Here is a 12,783-nt window from a genome sequence, read left to right as displayed (position 1 = left end):
TTTCTTTACACACAGAAGTTTATCCCTTTGATCTAAGAAGGAAGAGTTAGTTACAATGCTTCATGTTAAAAACTTGGCAGACTACCTGTATTTTATCTTTAGTTACAATGCTTCATGTTAAAAACTTGGCAGGCTGCCCGGATGTTTTTGTTTGACAGCTGATAAGTCTCTCCACTTCTTATATGAAAGAATTGGCAAACTCTGCATTAGAGATCGTCAGGGGGGTTGAATCAGATCACAATGTTTTTAACGATTAATTGTGCAGCTCCAATATGTATACATTTCTAACACTTATATGTGTGTGTACATTTCTATGTATTTATTATATTACTATATTATTATGTTATTTGCTACATGCTATTTACTGTCCCACATGCATCCATGTGCACCATTAAATATTAAATAGTATCTACCAATTGATTAATCTGGTGTTGGTGTTGTGCTTCCTATAAAGTACAACCATTCCCCTTTCCCCTCCTTTCCCCTCTTTTTTCTATGATTCAGGGATGGAGAGATACAAAGTCTGTAGCAGTCGTTGTCTCATACAAAGTCCCAACAATTTTATTAATGAAAAAATATTAGGGCTGTGGAAATTAAAGATTAATTCCTCGATTAATCGTAAATTTTTTTGATCCATCAAAATTCTTTTGATCGGTATTCACCTCTCCGCCAGCTTCTGGGTCTTCAGGGAGTTCTGTTGGAGATCCGGTGACATCACGGACATCAACGTCACTAGACTCCTCTCCCCTTCCCCAAGTGCCTCTGTCTGCTAATGAAGGGAAGGGGGGAGAAGTCCGGTGACGTTGAAGATCTGATTGAACGTAACGCGCACGGAAGAGCTACGCATGATGTCACCCGCTGCTGCCCTACGGAACTAACACGATTGTCGGCTTTACATGGTGTGTTGTTATCGTCTTTACGTGAGTAGTTTGTGTTTGAACACAAAAATGAAATTTTATACTGGTGAGCGGTGAGCACTTAGATCTTTTCTTTCTACCCATGACCTGGCGTCCTTGCTGAGATCTAAGGAGACGTGAGAGAAGTTTATGGTCCATGTTAACCCTTTTGATACCCGCTTGCATGACCACCTGTTTGCACAGGGGTCCATGCCATAAGGTGAGAGTGATTAGTTAGACCGGAGGTGGATTGTCACACTACTGTGGAAAAGAAATGACTTACGTCAGTGCTACAGTTTGAATTTAAAACGGATTTGTGTGAACTGGGAAGTTAAGTCATGGATTGTGGAAACTAACTAGTGTCGGGTGATTGTATATAGTGTATACCACATTTACCACTGACAAATGCAGAGTTTCCATGCAAGGAGATCAGCTAAAAGTAGTTGGATCTGTATGTGTATTATAATTAATCAAAATAAGTCGATTAATCGATTAAAAAAAATTGATTAATCAAACACCAAAATTTTAATCAGTAACAGCTCTAAAAAAATATATTAATTATTATGAGTTTATCTTAAAGCAGAACTATACTCACCTCGGCTCCGGTGATGAGGTGTCCCCGAGTTCCCAGCCCGGCCGCTAACATCTTCAAGAGGCCAGCTACCGGGTCCCAAACGCTGGCCTCTTTCATCGGCCGGGTGGGGATGACGTCACTCCCGTGCATGCTCAGGAGTTCATTCAGATTCAGCATTGCACTAAAATTCCTGCCTGTTCGCCCTTTTTTTAATTTTGGCCTCTTTAATGTAACTTTACACATTTTTTCCATGCTGAGTCACTGACCTACAACAAGCCTACAGGTTAAAGAAAGAAAGAAAAAAAAGTTAAAGCTTCTGGTTTGCATACTTGTTGCAGGTCAGTAAAACGAATGAAGCCCTTGGATCAGCATGACAGTCAGACAAGGAAAAGGAGAGGACAAGTACAACAGTTTTCATACTTCTTGAGTACAGCTTTCCATTTACAAACATCTGTGCTTCACATCTGAAAGGGGACAGCTGTGGAGGAAAAGGAGACAGAGGTACCTGGGACCAAAGGAGGGACTGAGGGACATGTGGGTGTGAGTGCACATGGGTGAGTGCAGTATGTAGTAGTGAGTGGGTGAAAGAGTAGGATGAGGTGTACACTTTGTAAGTATGAATGAACAGCCAGCGTGCATTGTAATAGTCTGCAGGATCCTACAAGTCTCCACCTCTCCCTAAGTTTAACCTATAACTGCCAAGCTCCATTAAATCTAACAACACACTGTGGACAGGCTGCCTTCAGGAACACATTAGTATGTGATCAGACAGAGCACAGCGTTCCCCAGCAACAGCAGCCCCTGTGTTACACCAGCCAGGGAACAGACCCTTCTCATCACAGCTACAGGATCCAAAACTTGTCCTGAGCCCCGGCTTCTCCTGGAGGGATGGCTCATCCATGGTACTGCGCTCTGGGATGCTTTCTGGGTAAGCCATTTCTTTTATACTTTGTGCTTTGCATCACAATGTCAGCAACTCTGGTGATCTGTGCACCAAAATAATCACAGCTGGTGATTAACATCTGTCTGTTGGTGCCACTGAAAGCTCTTTAACATTGTTCACCTAGCTGCCACATAGGACTGACTGGCTCCTGAATGCTGCAGCTTGTCACCGCCAGTCTGTGAATGGAATTCCCTACACATTGGAAAATCATTTTCCAGGAACAACTTGCTCCTCAAGCTTTGTACTAAACCTACGTACCTTGTCCCATCCAATCCACAACTTTTATGTTCTAAAAAGCAATAACAAAAATGAATGAATTGAAGAAAGTTGAGATAACTGAACCCATATGCAAATGTGATGACTTGACTTTGTCATTGCACTTCTTCAGGTCCCCTAAATGTCCTCATGCAGATTTGCTCCGTCCTTACAATTTCTGCAGGTCATAAATCCAGACAATCATAAAGCCCCATACACACTGATTTTTTTCCTTCAGATTTACCAAAACCGTGTAGTACAAGGGCCTGCCTGATTGCACACACATTGAAACTCCTAAGATTTGACCTCATAATATATGGTTTTGGTAAATCTGAAGGAAAAAATCAGCAGAAAATCTGATAGTGTGTATGGGGATTAACTCACAAACTGCACACAAATAATTAAAGTGGAATTAAACTCTTAAATGTGGTGGCTGCATTTGCTTTCTTTTTTTTTAGGCTTATTTTCTCTTTATTTTTTTCGCCTGGTGATCTGGCCAGTAACACACTCTTCCTGTCGTATGGTGTTGTAGGGTGTCACTACTTTAGGACAGCAGCATTGTCACTCTGGGAAAAGGGTATTGTCAGATGCAATAGGAGATTTAGCTGCGGTTCACACTGCCGCGACTTCACATGACAAGTCGCACCCTACTAACGCAATGGAACTGCTGGAATCGGTGCAACCCAAGTCACTCCGACTTAAAAAAAGGTTCCTGCACTACTTTGGGGCAACTTCATCACGACTTGCATTGACTTCTATTAAGGAAGTCGTATGCAAACCACGATAAAGTCACACAGGGATGTGGGATTTAAGGTTGCGTGACTTTGAAGGTGCGCTGATGTGAACCAGCACTTGGGGGTTCTTTCATGAGGTGCTGCTCCACTCCATTTAGAAGGGGATCTGCAAGCAGAACCCCCAGGTAATCTGAGGTGAATGGGAAGGATGTCAGTTTTGTGCCCATTCAATTTGTGTCCTTATATTGACAGCCCACTATGGTGGACCTGTGATGGCTCTATAGGCAGGTGAATGTAAACGGACATCCGGCTACATCTGATCCATCACATGTACCGGTAGGTCTGGAAAGACAGAAAAGCCACCGTCTATTACATCTACTAATTGGGAAATAGTGATGAGCTCAGGCATATTCAGATTCTACTCCTATTCACCAAAATCACCAGGAATCACAGGTAGCTGGTTTTGTCTCCATTCAGTAGAGAGGGGGGTTGATTTACTAAAGGCAAATCCACTTTGCACTACAAGTGCACTTGGAAGTGCAGTCGCTGTAGATCCGAGGGGAAGATCTGAAATGAGGGGAAGCTCTAGTGATTTTATCATCCAATCAAGCAGAAGCAAAAATGCTGTTTTGTATTTTCCTTGCATGATCTACAGCAATTTTACCTCCAAGTGCACTTGCAGTGCAATTGTAGTGCAAAGTGGATTTGGCTTAGTAAATAAACCCCAGAGTATAGATAATAGTACCTTATTTATCATTCCTCTTGTGATGATACAGAGCGTACCTTACCAATCTGATCTGGTGACAATGACTATAACACCTAATGTCCTATGAGTGTATGCAGGCTCTATTCACACTTCTGTACAAGCAGTAATACATGGTAGTGTGGTTTGTGCATGCATTTGTGTACAGTACTTGTATATACAGTAAAACCTTGGATTGCAAGCATAATTTATTCAGGAAGCATGCTTGCAATTACAAAGCACTTGTTTATCAAAGCAAATTTCCCCATAAGAAATAATGAAAACTCAAATGATTCATTCCACAACCATTTATTTATAAGTCCTTCAGTTTATAGTCCATATAAAAAGATTATAGCAATGTGACAGGTTGTGTAACCATAAAATGTCCATCCACAAATGGAAGACTCCACAAGGGGATTAGAAGCAAAATCCAGCAGGAGCTCCAGAGTATAAAAGAGAAGAGAGGCGCCTCTAAGTGTAGCAATATGGTTACATTTAATGAAGGTACAACATTTAGCAACTAACATGATTGATGATTAAAAGAGGCACATCTAATATTCTTAGTAGCTGCTTTATTTCTTGGGGTTCTCTCATCTGAGGTTTCCCCCATTTTTTCTTTTGGTCCAGTTTGCTTGGCTACGGCACCAACACCTTGTATGGGTGAGTGGCATTGGAACTGTATTAACTAACATATATGGTAGAGGTGCCATCCCCCACACCGCCGGCTCTCACCGCTGTCAGTCTGCAATCGTGACCGGGAAGACAACCCTGCAGTAGAGCGATTAAACCACCCATGGAGTGTAGAGTGGCGTGAAGAGGATGGTCTATGTGGTACATACATAAAATTCCTAACAGAGTAGCAGGCATTAAAACTTCACAAAATGGACCAACAATTTGGTTGGTTACCATTCTTTCCTACAACAAAAATCAACACTACCACACAAAAGCTACTGTGAGCCTGTGATGGTGCCATGCAATGAACTAGACTGGCACCATTTAAGATAATGTTTTGGAATATGTGCAGGTTTCCAAAATGAAAATGCTTTATACCCTGAATCACCACAGAGCTATGGTGCCCTTCACCAGTTTAAAAGAGCTGCAGTAGTAATTATAAATCTGTATTTTTTTCCCAGTGATGAAAAATCTGTAGCGTATTGGATAATATATATGGCTGAAAACCAGTTAGGACTTGAATTTTGTTTGTAAATTGCCTAACACTGCAAAGGCAGGCCATACATTAGGCAATTTTCTATCCTTAAACCACGTGTGGAAGGAAAGAAAAATGCTTGATTTCCCCATCAACACAGTCAGTGTGGATGGGGGAATCCCTCCCGCTCACTATTGTGTTCTGCTGGTGGGGAGCCTTCCCCACTGTCAGAATAAAATGATCACTGCTAGGGATTATAGCCGCCGGCCACAAAACCCTGACAGGCTGGTTGTACTGATATTGATCAATGGAACTTCTTCAGTACAACCAGCCTGCCAATAGATGGATCAAAATTAAACTGGTTTCTGCTGAACATGACAAATTTCGATCCATCTATGGCCAGTTGTACATACTTACAGTGTGCTCCTCCTTTGCTGTCTAGTCAGTAGGTGAGGAGTGGGTCCCTTCACAAACTTAAAGTAGTTCTAAAGACATTCTCTGCATTAGGGTAAAAAACCTTCCAATGTATGAGACCCCACCAGCCACCCCTAAACACTTACCTGAGTCCTCTCTCAGAGAAGAGGAGCCGAGAGCGCCAGCGGGGACACCAGAAGAGAAGGTAAGTATAACATGTTTATTTTTTTAATTAAATACAAACTGAAAGTTTAGAATCACCTTAAAGTGACACTAAAGCTTTGTTTTTGTTTTGTTTTTAATAACAAACATGTCATACTTACCTCCACGGTGCAGCTCGTTTTGCACAGAGTGGCCCCGAACATCCTCTTTTGGGGTCCCTCTGCGGCTCTCACAGCTCCTCCCCGCATTAGATAACCCCCTAGAAGAAGCGATTCCCGAGGGGGTTACCTTGCGGGCGTGCTCCCGAGTCATTCATTCAGCGCCCATAGAAGCCGAATGTATGAATCAGACCCGCCCCCCGGCGCCCGGGGCAATGGATCTGATTGACAGCAGCTGGAGTCAATGGCTGCGCTGCTATCAATCCATCCAATCAGGACACGAAACACCAGCTTTTGCTCATGTGCTCATCCCTGGGACGTGATAGCGGAGGTTTGGGTAAGTAAATCGGAGGGTTGCAACATTACAGGAGGTTTTTCACCTCAATGCATAGAATGCATTGAGGTGAAAAACCTTGAAGGTTTACAACCCCTTTAACTTAAATTGGAACTAAGTGCAGCTAAATGAGACATGCAATGTCTCCTCTGTCATAAAATAAACCAGCCTGCCTGTTCGCAGTCTTCTGTGGCATGTACACGGAGCTGTAAATGTACACCCCAGTTTAAATCGTTGGCATGGTCCCTGTGTGCCAGTATGACCGACTCCTGCACAATGGGTTATGTCATCTTGTGCCAGCCAATCACGATGGACAAAGACCAGCACCCAACAAAAAAAAAAGCCAGGGTGAAGATGCCGGTGTTGATGAGAGACCATTGGAGGGAAGGTATGTATCATGACTTTCATTCTGCTTTAACTGGAGGTCAAGAAACAGGCTGTGGAAGTGGTGCCTAAATTTACAAGACTATCAAAACAGAATTGCATATCTTTCGGCAGGTAAGACAGTTCAAACACATGCAGTTTAACTCTGCATTTAGCTGTTCGCCCCTGCAGACTATATTTAAAGCTGAACTCATAAACTTTTGTACTATTTTATACTATTGTTCATATATTTGAATTTATCCTTATTGTACTGTACCGAGATAGTCCATTTGCCCCTTATTCTTTTTGGTGAGACCTGGCTGGGGACCAGGTTCCCAATCCCTGAATATTATTGAAGTAACACTATTATGCTGCGTACACATGATTGGAATTCTCGTTGGAAAAAAATCTGATGGTTTTCTTGACGGAATTCCGCTCAAGCTGTCTTGCCTACACACTGTCACACCAAATTCCGATAGTTTAGAACGCGGTGACAAACAACGGGACTAGAAAAAGGAAGTTCAATAGCCAATAGCTTCCATCTCGTAGTTGAATCTGAGCATGTGTGATTTTTGGCATGTTGGAATTGCATACACACGATCGCCATTTCCGATAGAAAGTTTTTCCATTGGGAAAATAGAGAACATGCAATACATTTTTGGCTGGTGGAAATTCGGACAGCTAAATTCGATGGAGCATACACACGGTCGCATTTTCCGATGAAAAGCTCTCATCGGTCTTTTTCTGTCCGGAATTCCGATCGTGTGTAAGTGGCATTAGCCTTCTCATTGAGACCTTTATCCTAAAGAACAGTATGCTGTTGCTGAAAACTGAGACTTTTTTTTATATATATATATATATATATTGTAAGCTTTTGGTTAGGATTGCTTAAAAAATGTTGAAATGAAAAAAAATAAAATAAAATAATACAAGGAAAATTAAATTTTATCCAAATAATAGAAATGTGTTCAATTCAATAAATGTAGACAAGTAAGCAACTTGGTGAGATTTTCTGCATGCACAGATCTATAGACAACAATCATTTCTTGAAGGCATCATCCATCTACAGTCACCCAACAACTGAAACATGTGGCTAGTGGAACTCCATCACATTTTTGCTAGTTTTTATTCAATACAGGAAGGAGGGGGGGAGGCACTGAATTATTTATTCAGCATTGATAATATAAAACCAACTCAAGCTTTAGGAAAAAATATAGAAAACCACTGTGGTAAATATAGAAAAGAGCAGTTCTTGCTGCAATACTCACCTTGTAGTTTAGGTTAGGTTAGGTTAGAACAACTGTAGGATCGTTACCACTGGCTTGGTCTCAGTTAGGGAGATTTCACCTTACTTCCTATCACAGGGTCACTAGGAAACTAGGAAAGGAATCTCCCTAAGGGGGGCACAGACAACTTAAAAACCTGACAGGGGCTCTAATCTGTAATCAATATATTTTCAAAAAATCTTTAAAAAGTGCATCTCCCCTTCCTTTTTTCTTGTTCTCTCTCTCTCTCCTATTCCTTTTCTCTGTTTATTACCATACCGGATTTATATAGCGCCAACAGTTTGTACCACGCTTTACAACATGCCTTCCTCTGGATCAACCATGGGTATAGAATTGGGTATATGGGATTATATGATATTATTATAATTTTTTTTTTTGTGTGGTTGAACTAGATGGACTTGTGTCTTTTTTTAACCTGACTACCTATGTAACCATGTAACTATGTAACATGAGGGCAGACAGTACACTTACAATACAAATCAGTACAGGAGGGATGAGAGGGCCCTGCTCGTTAGAGCTTACAATTTCTCCTCTTGTCTTCCATTCTTCTGCTCACTACTGACTCTGGGCTTACGTTTGTCCATGTCACTTCCTGTCCACAGCATGCCCCTAAGTCCTCGGACTTAGGTCGCTTCAGCTACCATACCAATCGCAATCTTTGTTTTCGCAGCAAAAATGTATTTACTGTTATCTTTTTATTACCATCTCTCCCTGACCACCTGCTACGTAGGTTGCCAGTTGATTTACCCCCCCCCCCTTAGGCCCCAGGCTTAGGGGGCTCATCTTGTTAGGTCGCACAGTGGACATTTTGCACTCATAAAAAACACCTGGTTGAAGGTGCCTTAGCCTATGTCTTTATGCTATGTATCTCCTGCGTGGGTGATCGGTTGTCATGTTAGATTTTTTTCGACAATAAAAAATATTGTACCAAAAAGAAGTGCGTTCCCATTGGAGAGAGCTCAAATTTCAATGATCATCATTTCTGGCACAGAAATTGTCTCCAGTGGGGACACAGACAAAAATACTGGAGTTCCAACCCTACTCCACTATGTGCAAAATAAAAAAAAGGTTTCAGATGGAGTTTACTCCACCAAACATATCTGCAGTTTTTTTTTTTTTTTTTTTTTTTTTACAGAGTACACAGATCATTCACATCAATCCTATCCCTGGCCCACACAACTTTAACACAATACATTACAAAACAGTAAAGCCCGTTTTGGAGGAAGACCATTAGCCTACTGGTATCTTTTTGGGTTTGGTGTGGGAAACCATGCCTGTCCAGGGAGACAATATAAAACTCCATTTGATTTGCTAGTAGAAAGTAAACCCAGAATCCCAGCGTTTCAAGGCTTCAGTGCTGCCCAATGTAGAATTTTTCTGCTCTCATTTAGCAGATCTTCTTAGCATCATTTTTGCTGGAAATGCACCAGTACTTGAGCTTTTTGTACTGCGTTTGAAGATGTTCAAATCACCTATACAGTATACAGAGTGTTTATATAGGAGTTATAAAAACACTCTCTGCAAACTGACAAATCACAACCAGGAAAGGAAAGCCAACATCTTCCATGACCCTTCTCGCAGCGTGCGATGCGCTGTCAATCAGCATCAAATGCTAGAAAGGCACCGGCATATTCTATCAAAATGATAGGCGGCTGAGAATCTGCCAATTAGCTGCTGTCTTTCTCTAAGGCAAGGAACAAACCACGATATGTAGTTACATTCAGTCATGTAAATTGATTATTTTACGTAAATATCCGTCTGTTATTTTGTCCTTTGTTTGTGTAAAATATACGGAATGCTCGGGGTGTTGGAGCGCCATCACATATCTCCCAAGCTTCCGAGGTGGGCTGGATTACAAAAATGATGATTATAAATACATTGATCCTTTTTTGTTTTAACTGTTATCGGACTTTCCAACGGGAAATGTTGGATGTGAGCTTGTTGGTGGAAAGTCCAACCGTGGGTATGCTCCATCTGACAATTGTTGTCAGATCTTCCGCCAACAAATGTTGGCTAGCAGGTTCTCAAATTTTCCACCAACAAATGTTTGTTGTCGTATTGTCCGATCGTGTGTACACAAGTCCATCGGATAACAGTCCAAAGTACAAACACGTATACTTGGAAGCAAGGATGAGCCAGAAGCGGTCAGTCTTGTAAACTAGCGTTCGTAATGGAGAATTAACATTCGGGACGTGCCACATTATGAAATCTCCAAATCGCACATCCTCTTCTTTTTTAATGGGATAATAATGAAGCTGCTTTGCTAGTGATACTGATGAAGTTATTGCAAACACATTTTCAAAGGCTTTTTTTTTTCTAGTGATATCAAGAATAATATTATTATGCTTTATTTTATTTTTTTTGGGCACGTTACCATAACACCATTATCCCATAGTTTTTAGAATCAAAGATACAACTATGATGGTGTCCCTTGTCAATTTTACATTGTATTTTATAAAATGTAACTGCCTACTCCCAAACGGTCATTTGAAGTAAAACACAAAGCCAAGTATTCTCCTCCACAATTTTTTTACTGTTCATTAAAAAAAAAAATTAGACATGCTATCTGCCAATAGAACTTAACCAAAAAGTGCATTCTATGCATCCAAAAATATAGAAAATATACCAATTCAAATTATTATTATTCAACCCAAAAAATAATGTATAAGCAATAACTCCAAGGCTAATAATAAATAACACGTTATCTCCTCCGATTCCGCAACATGTCTGGTTGACGAACGAACGTTCAGAAACTAACTGAAAAGCACGAATCAACACTCACCAAACTTCTACTAACACAAAATTAGCAGAAGGTGCCCAAAGAGTGGTGCTAAAGAGCTGAAAAACCACATAGTACGTCACTACGTTCATAATTGTCGGCCAACATTTGTGTGTCCGTATGTATTCAAGACAAGTTTGAGCCAACACTCTTCGGACAAAAGTCCACGGTTTTGTTGGCCAACAATCTGATCGTGTGTACGAGGCATTAGAATTCCTTACTAGAGGGTGGGTGAGAAATTTGGTGTAAAATAACCAGTTGGTAGTTAAACAGCACAGTTCTGTATAGAGTTCCATACACCAGATCAAGAGGGACAATGGGACAATGGAGAGACAGACACAAGGATCTGCTTCCAAAAAAAGAGACAGGAGCGTAGGGTTCCTGCAGGCCGATAATTCAAATCATATGAAACAGGCCAATTCAAATACATGAAAGAATCTGCAATCACACTAACCATTGCGCATGCATGTTATCAGGACATGCATGTTATCAGGAATGATATTAACCACTTGCTTACTGGGCACTTAAACCCCCCTCAGTCCCAGGCCAATTTTCAGCTTTCAGCGCTGATGCACTTTGAATGACAATTGTGCAGGCATACAACACTGTAGACTCGCCGATCACAGGGCGCGCAGGCCGCTCGTGCACGGGACGACGTCAATAGACGTAGTCCCGGCAAAGGAGGTCCGCGCTGTAGCCGTCATTTGGCTATAGCTTGGAGCTCTAGTGGTTAAAGTAGAATTCCAGCCAAATCCAATCTCCACATTGCTTTTTCCAGTGACAAGACAGGTAGTGATGCGAAATCTTCCCAATGGGGCCATAGAAAGCAATAAAAGTCTAAACCAGAAGAAAAAAAAAAAATAGAAAAGGAAAATAAAGAGAAAAATTGTTTGAGTGGAGTTGCACTTTCAGAGCCACAGAAAAGGGATTATTAGTGACAAGAAGTAAGACGTATTTGTGCTAAAGAAAGGTATTAGGTGAATGTATATCGATCGGTGAGCTTTATTCCATCTAGCACTTTGTACTTTAGTAACACACACCTAGGTATTTGCACAATATCACAATGTCTGTTTTATTCCACAGCTTTGAATTGATTTTTTTTTGTTGATGTTTCAGGTAGAATAGGGAAAGGTTAGATTTGGTCAAGTTTTTATTGCTGTAACCATATCAGAGAAAATACTCCTCATTTCCAGTGTGATTACAAGAACAGGAGGTTTAACCACTTCAATACCAGGCACTTATACCTCCTGCCTGCCCAGACCAATTTTCAGCTTTCGGTGCTCTCACACTTTGAATGCCAATTAGTCATGCAGCACTGTACCCAAACAAACTTTTTAGCATTTTTTTTCACACAAATGGAGTTTTCTTTTGGTGGTATTTAATCACTACTGGGTTTTTTATTTTCTGTGAAGTGAAAAAAAGAGTGGAATTTTTTTTAGTTTCTATGATAAAAATTTTCTAATAAGTCATTTTTGTTGGCCCAAATTTATACTGCTACATATCTTTGGTAAAAATAACCCAAATAAGTGTATATTATTTGGTCTGTGTGAAAGTAAAGCCACACGATACGAAAATCAGATGGAAAAATTCGTATGAAGAGCCACAAAAAAATGGACGTTCAGACTTAGGAAAATCCGATCATGTGTACGAGGCTTTAGAGTCTACAAGCTATGGTGCCAATCATTGAAAAGCGTCGTGCACGAAGACAGTGCATGTGACTGGCTGTGATTGGACACAGCCGGTCACGTGGTAAAGAGACATTTTTATTGGCTCTTTCCACTGATCTGGGATGTGTCCCAAGAGGCACACTCCATCCCCAATCGCTGTCCCTGGGGGCCCGCAGGAGCTGCGAGAATGGTAGGATGTCGTATGACATCCACCCGGGATGGGAGAGCGTTCCTGCCAGCGTCATTTTACTATGGCCCGGTATAGAACTGGTTAAGACGCTCCCTTTTTTATCCAAAGCTAAAGTATACAATTTTTTTAGGTTTAAAGA

At 41.1% G+C, this 12,783-nt stretch overlaps 1 protein-coding gene across 1 annotated transcript in view; it reads left to right on the top strand.

The window, feature by feature from the left end:
* Nucleotides 1-1,904: 1,904 nt before the first annotated feature.
* Nucleotides 1,905-12,783, top strand: part of APCDD1L (APC down-regulated 1 like) — a 108,377-nt gene continuing 97,498 nt past the window's right edge. The window contains exon 1 of the mRNA XM_077460235.1: nt 1,905-2,398. Within this exon, the coding sequence (XP_077316361.1) occupies nt 2,359-2,398 (40 nt within the window). The 5' untranslated portion in view covers nt 1,905-2,358. The remainder of the gene's footprint in view (nt 2,399-12,783) is intronic.

The sequence above is a fragment of the Lithobates pipiens genome, unplaced genomic scaffold, assembly GCF_037356315.1.
Source record: "Lithobates pipiens isolate NorthernLeopardFrog02 unplaced genomic scaffold, aLitPip1_a1.2 Scaffold_28, whole genome shotgun sequence".
Taxonomy (NCBI): domain Eukaryota; kingdom Metazoa; phylum Chordata; class Amphibia; order Anura; family Ranidae; genus Lithobates; species Lithobates pipiens.
The sequence above is the reverse complement of the archived record's forward strand: the minus strand, read 5'-3'. Positions and strand labels throughout refer to the sequence as shown.